This window comes from Cynara cardunculus (assembly GCF_001531365.2).
Source record: "Cynara cardunculus var. scolymus isolate 2C chromosome LG 8, CcrdV1, whole genome shotgun sequence".
NCBI lineage: Eukaryota > Viridiplantae > Streptophyta > Magnoliopsida > Asterales > Asteraceae > Cynara > Cynara cardunculus.
Window position 1 is genome coordinate 624,005 of NC_037535.1, and position 11,157 is coordinate 635,161.

General features: G+C 35.2%; 2 protein-coding genes across 2 annotated transcripts; both read right to left on the reverse strand.

Moving 5' to 3' along the window:
• Positions 1 to 7,151: 7,151 nt before the first annotated feature.
• On the reverse strand, positions 7,152 to 10,040 carry LOC112516759 (beta-galactosidase-like). The gene is made up of 10 exons (XM_025123978.1): positions 9,968 to 10,040; positions 9,733 to 9,821; positions 9,523 to 9,628; positions 9,300 to 9,387; positions 9,081 to 9,199; positions 8,807 to 8,968; positions 8,469 to 8,662; positions 8,129 to 8,342; positions 7,774 to 7,998; positions 7,152 to 7,691 (listed from the first exon to the last, which is right to left on the reverse strand). Exons 1-10 carry the CDS (start codon positions 10,034 to 10,036, stop codon positions 7,152 to 7,154), a joined length of 1,806 nt encoding a protein of 601 aa, XP_024979746.1. The 5' UTR covers positions 10,037 to 10,040.
• A 5-nt stretch (positions 10,041 to 10,045) lies between these two features.
• On the reverse strand, positions 10,046 to 11,157 carry LOC112516760 (beta-galactosidase 15; the record flags this gene model as incomplete). Its single annotated transcript, XM_025123979.1, is given in 6 exon segments — positions 10,046 to 10,111; positions 10,259 to 10,297; positions 10,438 to 10,505; positions 10,622 to 10,671; positions 10,673 to 10,830; positions 10,969 to 11,157. Coding segments are annotated over 6 exon segments (564 nt in total), but the record flags the coding sequence as incomplete, so codon positions are not given.

Below are 11,157 nucleotides of genomic sequence, written 5' to 3' on the forward strand. Positions count from 1 at the left end.
ATACATACGATATCAACATATAAAAATATGTACATATAACACATAAAAATGAGAAAATAGGAAAAATAGAAAAATCTCTCGCTGATCCCTCGCAAATCAGCGAGGGATCAGCGAGGGAAATGACAAAAATTCACATTCCCTCGCTGATTTGCGAGGGATCAGCGAGGGATTCTGAATTTTTGTCATTTCCCTCGTTGATCCCTCGCTGATTTGCGAGGGATCAGCGAGGGATTTTTTAGAAGAAATTTTCCTCGCAAATTAGCGAGGGATCAGCGAGGGAAAGATTTTTTTTGGTATTTCCCTCGCTGATCAGCGAGGAAAACTTTCCCTCGCAGATCAGCGGGGGATCAGCGAGGGAATGAGTTTTTTGGCATTTCCCTTGCTGATCCCTCGCTGATCAGCGAGGGATCAGCGAGGGAAATTTTCCCCTCGCAGATCAGCGAGGGAAAATTTCCCTCGCTGATCCCTCGCTGATCTGCGAGGGAAATTTTCCCTCGCTGATATTCGTCGCTGATACCTGTTTTTCTAGTAGTGAAATCGAGAAAAAATTGCACTAACATTTATGTATATAAAGATACATTACGTAAAAACAACACATATATAGGTACAAAAATTAAAACTTTACATATATACGTGTAACATCTGTCTTGAGCAAACTCCAAATTACCAATTCCTATAAAAATCTCCAATAAAATATAATTTCTGATTATTATGACCAAAAATTGATCCTAATTATTCTAAAAGTTTTGCCAAAACCATCAGGGCCAAGAATGGAAAATCTGAAAATGTTGCTGAAACAACTAAGTCTGGAAGAAGTCCAAAGGCGATGAAAATGGACCAGAGGCGAGACTATGAAGGACCAGAGGCGATGAATTGGTCCAGAGGCCATGAAGGACCAGAGGCCATGAAGGACCAGAGGCAATGGTTGGACCAGAGGGGCAATGGTTGGACCAGAGGCGAGACTATGAAGGACCAGAGGCAATGGTTGGACCAGAGGGGCAATGGTTGGACCAGAGGCAATGAAGGACCAGAGGCCATGAAGGACCAGATGCCATGAAGGACCAGAGGCAATGAAGGACCAGAGGCCATGAAGGACCAGAGGCCATGAAGGACCAGAGGCCATGAAGGACCAAAGGTGAGACTATGAAGGACCAGAGGCAATGGTTGGACCAGAGGCAATGAAGGACCAGAGGCCATGAAGGACCAGAGGCCATGAACGACCAGAGGCATGAAGGACCAGAGCCATGAAGGACCAGAGCCATGAAGGACCAGACGCATGAAGGACCAGAGGCAATGGTTCAGAGACCATTCAATGGTCCAGAGACTAACACCTTGAAACACACAAATATGGGCATAACATTAATTAACCTCAAAATATGGGATATTAATTTCTAGAAAAACATCGAAATATCCGTTCTATTTTAGTGATAAAACCACCCAAAACACAATTCCAAATCGGATATAACGGATTTTTACTTAAAAATCCAAATTATGTAGCCAAAAGAATACGGGACAAGACTATATATATATATATATATATATATATATAAGCTAATATTTAACCAAAAGCAAGATCGATATCTTCAAGATACCCGGTAAATCTTCGAGTCAAACAACAGAATCTTTCTTTTTGTCCGTCTTCTTTCCTGAGAGAGGTTGCCACTTAATGGTAAGCCAACGCTTAGTGAGTTAAATAAGTATTACATATCAATATCGCACATGTTTATAAACATACATAATAAACACTTATCAATAATAGAGTTCAAAACATCATCCAGATATGAACCGAGACTTACAAGGAACCGAGTGAACAATTACGTACCGGATGCCAAGATCATAGGATTCCAAATTCAAATCACCATAGTATATCATACCATTGATGCTCAATACAACAAGGAGACAGGATCAACGACCAAATATATTCAACAACGTTAGAATACCGATAAATATTAAGAAYCAAGAGATCAAATCGGTATACATAACGAAGACAGTGCATCACCCCGTCCTTCACCTCCCGGGCTCATGCCAAAGTCTGAGTCAGAATCATACATTACGGAAAACCTCGCACTGCCCGCCTTCCTCTACCGGGTATGTGCCAAGGTTCCCTACTCATTGATCTTCCTCCGTTCTGAGCAATGAGTATTCACAGTAGCAGAAAGTCTCACCCGTCCAACCCGGGATCTTGACTTCGCCATAAACTTTCGGCGTGCCACACGAAGTAGTACCCGTACTATGGCGTACAACACATGGAGCAAAACAAATAAGTCCGGATCCGGAAAACAGACCGATGTACCGAGATAGTAATATGGAATCGACTCAAGAGACGGAATCAAAGACAAATCAAGATCGTGTGACTCCATTCAAGACCAAAACATTCATATGAAAATATATATGTTCAAATCAATATGTAACAATTAACTAAATAACTCACCGGGCAACCGTGTAATACCGAAAAGCTCCGAATTGAGCTCACCACACTTAGATTGCCTCCAAAGTATCAAAACATGTCCTAATTACCCCTTGGAGTAAATGTACAAAATCTCATAAGCAACCGATATAAGAAACCCATGATATACACATATCCTATTTGAACATTTTACCTAAATTTCTATGTACAGCTGCTGCATGCAGAACTGTTTTGCCTATTTTAAGCTCGAATTCATGCATTGATCATAAAATAAGAAATAAACTAGACTCAAATATCTAACTAAGAAAATTGGCCTCACCTTATTTGGATTTTTCTACGATTTTATACAGATTTTCAAAGTCTGCACACTTTCAAWGCATTCAAAAGTCGAAATTCTCATTTTCATACATTTTCCTCAAACCATTTCGATTCCAAAATATWCYAACTTCTGAATMTCAACTTAATATAACATATTTGACATAAACATCCAAAATCCAACCTTTATTTTATCATTTATATTATCTCCCAAATCAATGACTTAATCAAGTCAAAGTTCATATGATGAACTTGCATAAATCTCGATAATCTCTTGAATCTAATGACCATTTCATGTCAAAAACACTAAAATGCACTCATTTTATACACTTAAGTTCAAACCCATATGAAACCCTAACTCTATCTCATCATGCAATCCATAAAACAAGAATGTCAACCAAGAACAAGTGCAAAAATAGATTATACCTTACTTGATGATCAAATCCTTCAAAGATCTTGTAGTTCCTCTTTGATTTGAGTTGAATCAAGTCTATGTGTGTGAAAATCGCACCTCTAATGTGTGTGTGAGTTCTGGACTTAGATAACATGAAAAATGGGCCAAAACTCCAATTTATAATGCTAAAACTCGAGTTGGGCCGGGTTGGCCCGGTTAGGTACCCATTTTGACCATCAACACTTAAAATATTCATAAATTTTCGCTCGGAACTCCGTTTTCTATGAGGTTTTCGCCTACACGCTCATAAAGAGATAATCTATAACATCCAACAACAATATTCCAGAAAATATCTCCCAAGAAAATCAGTTTTACGTATCTTTTCGACGTAAAATTTTCCCAAATCCTCTAATATATTCTTAAGAAATAAAATTCTAAAACTTCATACCCAAACTCCCACTAAATCATAAGTTCTATTTAACCCAATAATTAAATATACTAAGCAAATAATTGGGCATATTAGAAATTGGATGTTACAATACGTGTATATATATATATACGTATTTACATACATACGCATATTTATGTATATTTACGTATGTATGTACGTATTTTTATACGTATATATGTACATGTATATATACATTAATACATACATACATGTAAATATATATATATATATATATGCATATATATATATATATATAGATACATACATACATATATATATATATAGATAGATAGATAGAGGGGTCCATTCAAGGGATAACTGATTAGTTTGTGGTAACTGTGAGATCCAATATCAACCACAAATCAACGGATAAATTAGAAAATTAATAATTATGGTAGTTTGAGTTAAAATTATAATTAGAGGACATTTTAGGCATTTTTAAAAAACTTTTCTCTCCTCTCTCCTCTCTCATCTCTCCGGCCTCCGGTGAACATTAATCCGGCAGGCACCAAGTAATCGCAAAAATACACAATGTGATACTCATTTGTGATATACTGTGATACCAACTCAAACCTTAAAAACAAATATACACAATGTGATACCCATTATGATATACTGTGATACCGATTTCATCGGAGGCCGGAGATTGGAGGTCGGAGAGATGAGAGAGGAGAGATGAGTTTTTAAAAAATACCAAATATACCCTCTAATTATAATTTTAACTCAAAATTGGACCTCACAGTTGCCACAAACTAATCATTTCTCATTTGATTAGGCCCCTATAGATAGATACACATATATATAGATATATATAGAGAGACATACAAAACCAAGTAGTCTAGATACATACATATATACAGATATAGATAGATAGAATATTTACTGGTGTTTCCATAGTGGATGGCAGCGGACGGTGGTCGGTGGAGCCGGAAGGTGGTGGATAGCGGCGGACGGTGGTGGATGGCGGCGGATCATGGTGGTCGTTGGCGGCGGAAGGTGGTCGATGTCGTCAAACGGTGGTGGATGACGGTATATCGAAGAATGGTGGTCTTTTTTGGTTGGGATGGTCGGTGGGGATGGTCCAAGATCGGTTTTTCTAGAGAAAACGAGCGATTCACGGTGGGGATGGTGAGATTATGGTCCCACCACCAGTGCCTATTTATATAAAACGTTAAGTAATAAGACAAAATACATCGTCAAATCGCCGTCATAGACACGAAAAGACGAATAACGCAGTCAAACTACGTGAATAAGATATAATATCGGATTTTTTTTTCCCAAAAATCACCTCAAAATAATTTTTTTCGTCACCACAATTATCATGGTTTTATTTTATAACAAAAAAACCATTAAATTTTTACTTAAATAGGTTAAAAAACACAATTTAAGTATTGTTTCATTTTTATTAAAAACACCACTTAATTGTCAAATCGTCGTCAAATCAAGAACACTAAAAGACGAAATAGCGGTCAAACTTCGTAAATCAGATATAATATCCGATTTACGTCCCCCTAAATCAAATAAAAATAATTATTGCATCTCCATAATTATCGTGGTTTATTTTTAAACCTTTAACTATGAAATTTGGTTCTAAAAAAATACAATTTAAATAGCGTATCAGTTTAATTAAAAATACCGCAAAAAAAATAAAAACAAAAAGGGTTTATGGGCTGGATCGCCCCCGGGGGTGCTGACGTGGATCGCCTTCGGGGGGTTGTTTGCTGACATGGATCTCCCCCTAAGGGATCGGGAACGCGAATCGAGACTGAATAGTGATATCTTCTCTTTAGGTAACATGTGGGACCCACCTAAATTATTTTATTATTTATTTTTCTACTTTTTCTTAAGAAAATTAAAGGGGATCGCCCCCTAGTGTACGGATTGCCCTCCGGGGGCGATTCGGGTGTTCATTTTCGTAACTCCTCAAAATTATTATTTTGCTGGTGGAGATGGTATAAAATGGTTATTTAAGTGAATTTTCCAATAAAAAAATCCGTGAATGAAGTTTGTTTTATTTTATTATATCTTAACACAAACCCCTAGTAAAAGTAAAAGTAAAAGCAAAAGGGAAATTTATAAAAATAACCGTTTTACACAACTATTTGCCACAAAATGACCACATTTTAAAAGTTTTGCCAAAATAACCACTCGGATCGCCCATACATAATGGGGGCGATCCCCTTAAAAAAGTAAAAAAAAATCCTAAAAAGTCGAGATTAATGTTCACCTCGTTGACCGTGTTTGACCTCGCCCGGGGGCGATCCGTACTGTTCACCCATGATTTTTTTTTTTTTTTAAATTGAAGTTGTATTTTTTTTAACTTTTTTAAAACCAAATTTCATGAAGAAAAGATTTAAAAATAAATCTTTATAATTATGGAGACGCAAAAATTAAWTTTYTHTGTTTTGTRTTTYGGAAATCAGATATAATATCTGATTGACGAAATTTGACCTCTATTTTTTTGTTTTTAATTTTAAATTTCACGGTTTTTTGTTATAAAATAACCGGATGATAATTGTGGTTACGAAAAAAAATATTTAGTTGATTTTTGGAGAAAAAATCAGACATTATATATGATTTCACGGTTTTTGATGATATGACAACTCTATAACGCCGATTTTTGGGGAAAAACATTAATTTTTGTGTCTCCATAATTATAAAGATTTATTTTTAAATCTTTTCCTCATGAAATTTGGTTTTAAAAAAGTTAAAAAAATACAACTTCAATTTTAAAAAAAATTCAAAAAAAAAATTCACGGGTGAACAGTACGGATCGCCCCCGTGAATAGTATGGATCGCCCCCGGGCGAGGTCAAACACGGTCAACGAGGTGAACAGTAATCTCGACTTTTGAGGAATTTTTTTTTTTTACTTTTTTAAGGGGATCGCCCCCATTATGTACCGGGGGTGATCCGGATTGTTATTTTGACAAAACCTTTAAAATGTAGTTATTTTGTGGCAAAGGTTTGTGTAAAACGGTTATTTTTATAAATTTACCAAAGCAAAAGGGGGTGGGGGTGGGGGTGCTCTTATATGTTTTGATTTTTGAAACAAACAATTAACCACGTCTCATCTTTTTTTCTTCTCTTAATTAGTTACTATGTACTGTAACTCTTTGGAAGAATTACCCTAATTATATATTATTGTTTTTATATGCAATTAATTCACCTCCATTATTAATTAATTAACTCAGTAATTGGGTCATCAAATTAAGGATTATATTAATTAAATAATATTGTTTAAAGAAACAAATTAAATTAATTAAGATAAACTTAGTTAATTTAGATATGGATGGGAAATTACTAAAGGAAATAAAGTCCATGAAGATAGCTACGTAGCTTAATTAATCAGTTGCTTCTTAATTTGTAAATTGAAAAACCAAAGAAATCAAATCAACAAACTGCTTCAGCAACAAGTCTCTTCCGGAGGCCTTGGCAGTTTTTGGATCCAAACACGCCTTCATCTGCTCTAACAAGGCATTGCTCCTTCCCAACGCATTCCTGTTTTATATATATATATATATATATAGAGAGAGAGAGAGAGAGTAATTAATTAATTAATTAATTGATATTTATAAACAATTAATTAGCAAATTAATATTTGAACAATGATGGATATGTACATGTATACCTTTTTTATTATGTGAAGCGCATCATTTTTCTCTTGACAAGCTCCCTTTGCAAAGGAGCCACACCTCCCTTGAACGTCTCCAAATGAAGCAAATATGACATCCCTGATGCTCCCACCTTGGCACCGTATCTCCATCGTCTTGTTCTCGTAAGCATTCCCGCATGTCCTTCCAACCCTCACTGTCTGCACCTTCACCAAAGATGGGTTGCCTCCAAACTCTTCGAACAAAACCAACTCATTCATCTCTCCCTCCACCAAGAATGATCGTGGAACATGATACCACCTCTGACTTGCTTTCCCACAATACCTAACACATTTATAGTTGTCATATTTACCACGATAATCGCAAGCCTTATTCGTACAATTCTTGTCTTCTGCAATGTTACTTGGCCAATATCTCCCGATGCTCATCCCATTCACCCATGCAAGTCCTTTACCCAGTCCTTCCAGATCCAATGCCACCGGATCTCTTCCTATTGGTGCCTTGAATGTCGTCTGTCATGCATCCAACAATTTCTTAATTAACCCATGCAAATACTCAAACTATATACCATATATACACATCGATCTGACCTACCTTGTACCATGTCATTTTTCGTTGTGTCGGAAGTTCTTGAGCTTTCCACTTGGAAGAATCGACTTTAAGAAGCTTATTGTTGCGATCAATGCTGTTTATGCCGGCTTTGTAAGACCACTTCTGGGATGACACATCTTTAATCACCCTTATATCATTTTTCTTTCCCACGATCTCTACTGGACCACTCACACCATTTGCAACCACATCGAATTTCGATCCGTAATGCTGCATATATATATATATATATACATACATTTCATATCTTTAACTTAACATGCATGATCTTATATAGTTTAATTGAATTGGTAAAAGAAAAAGATAATGAATACTACTAGCTAATGTTCAGTCATTTTACCTGAAACCCAATAGTGGCGCTAAGTAGGGTTATCTGGTTAGGGCCAGGTTTCAATTGAATCTTCTTCTCGAAAACATAATTGTAAATTCCATATTTAGCATATTGTTTGCCAACATATTCACCATTCACGAATGCATGAAGAACTTGGCCAGTACAATTCACTCTCAGCCTCATATCCTCACTCCAAATTGGATCATTTTCATCAAGATTCACACTGCATGCATATACATACAAGTTAATTTATGATTAACTTACATTAATTCTCAACGACCCAAAATTGATTAACTAACTAATGCTAATGCATCATGTAGTTCGTTCTGAAATACGTGTGTATATATACCTGGTCATGTACCACAGGTAGTCGCTAACATCATTAGCCACTTTCTGATCCATTAATTTAGAAGCAGTTCTCTGACCATCCCCTCTGATAACAGTATCATCGATAATCTCAGGCCTCCACACCCACTTCAAATCTGCTGGTTCATGTTCTGCGTCATTCGCTTTCATCTCCATCACCCATGTTTCAGTGTTTACCTTCACACATGCATGCAATATCAGAATCAGATGAGTATATATATATATATATATATATATATATATCTAGATCTAGCTAGCTAATTTAATAATTAATATTATATTTCTTTTTAATTAATTTGGTTAATATATTATGTACGTTACCTTGGCAGTGTTGTATGCTTCATTCTTACAGTCGGGAAGTACACTAACAGACCATGCAGGAACATCATACCATGCTCCTTGAAAATTGACCATAGCATCCGCTGTTGTATTTGTATTGCTCAAGAAACAACCAGATCCATCACTTGTCTTGTATGTTGTCACCTGCATGTACATATCCCCCACAAAATTAATTAAACTTGTCAAAGTAATCAAGTTTGTCTGCAAATAAGATTTATAATTATTTATATATATATAGATATATATATATATATACCGAAATGGAATTCCCCAGGTCTTGGTTTGAAACATCGCCATGGGTAAGAAGCTTCTCCATTGAATGGAGAATGGCATGGAGCTCCTTCAAGTGCCCATATTTGGGTTGATTCAAGTTGCCTAGTAATTAAATAATCAACCAAAAATCATATTTGGAATATGATCATCATGTTCATGTGTTTGGAGAAATTAATAAATGTAAAGTGAAAATTTGAAGTACCATATTCATCGAGAGGTGCATTATAGTCATATGAGGTTGTAATATATGGACCGCCGGCAGTTCTACCAAAATTAGTGCCACCATGATACTGACACAAATCAGGCAGGCAGGCAGGAGTCATTGTAATATATATATTAATTAAATCATTGAATTAATTATATATATATAAAGGAAAAACAAGAGAAGATATGAAATTTTAATTCATTATAGTTATATATAATACCATATAGTAGTTTTGGAAAGTGCCGCCAAGCTGAAAAAACCTTGCAACAGCATAAGCAAGATCCTCCGCTGTTCTCATGGGGTCAGAACCACCCCAACTCTTGAACCTGATATATCCAAACCAAAATAATTAAATAAATCTCATTGAAGAAGAAAAGTACGTTGATGATATATATATATATATATATATATGGAAAAACCAATTGTATACCATCCGGTCCAGTTTTCAGTCCACATCTTTGGGCTGTTGGGATTGTTGGGTGTAAAATGATCACAATACCAGCCATTGCACGTATTTATCTGATAACATTAATTAATTATGATCAGATCAATTTTTAAATAGAAATTTAAGTAATTGTTGATAAGTATATATTATGCGAATGAATGGTTATATATATATATATATATATATATATATATGTGTGTGTGTGTGTATGTATAATTACCATAGGCTGGGGAGCATCATCCTGTTGACACATAATCCATGGGACACCAATATCAAGTGAATCAGCCATCCTTGCACACCAGTCAACATAGGCTTTTGCAGCATCCCCATAAGGTTTCATCACATTGCCATACTCATTCTCGACCTATTCATTATAGTTTTAATATACAATATAAATTAATTCAAGCATATATCACTAACTAATTAATTAAACATGAATTTATATATATATATATACCTGAGCAAGAATGATGGGTCCTCCTTGCGAAGCAAACAATTTCTCTTGTTTTACCATATCCACTATCATTCCAGTAAAATTTTGCATCTCATTCTAATTAACAACAACAACAAGTAATTATATTAATTGCCTTACAATATTAATTTCTTAGTCTAGACAAATAATCTACCATCTTTATTTATATATAATTAAAATCGTAATAAATTGTCAATAACTCAAAGATGCATGATTACCATGTACACCGTATCAGCTGTTCGTAGAAGATCTATTCCACGCATGTTGTGCAACCATAGTGGAAATCCTCTGAAGCCATTTTATCAAAATAATTAAATAAGAGATTCTATATATATATATATATATATATAAAAGTAGCTAGCTTTGAAAAACTTATAATGCAAAAAAGAAAGACATGCATACCCGTAATTCCATTCGGCACAGACATAAGGTCCAATGCGAAGAACCGCATATAAGCCGTGATCTTGAATCGTTTTTATAAACCTTATGAGATCCAAGTTGCCAGAAAAGTCATATTGACGACGAAAAGGCTCATGGGCATTCCAAAAAACATAAGTCTCAATTGCATCAACTCCTCCATCCTTTGCTTTCTTAATCAAATCAGGCCACATCTAAATACCATATATATATATATATATGGATCATCATCATGCATGTATATACAACTTAATTAGTAATGAAAAGTAAATTAATGTATATATATATGTATAATTAATTAATTATAAAGAAGAATGTATGATATTCGGTACCTTAGTGGTGCTACGTGGATAATGAATGGAACCAGAAATGAGAAGTCGACGTTGGCCATCAATTGTAATGGCCCTACCATCATGAGAAACTTTGGTTGCATTAGTCGTTGTCAATTGGAGTAGTAGCAGTAGAGAAACCCAAAACAAAGCAATAAGAATCGCAGTGAATGTTAAACATGCCATTAATTA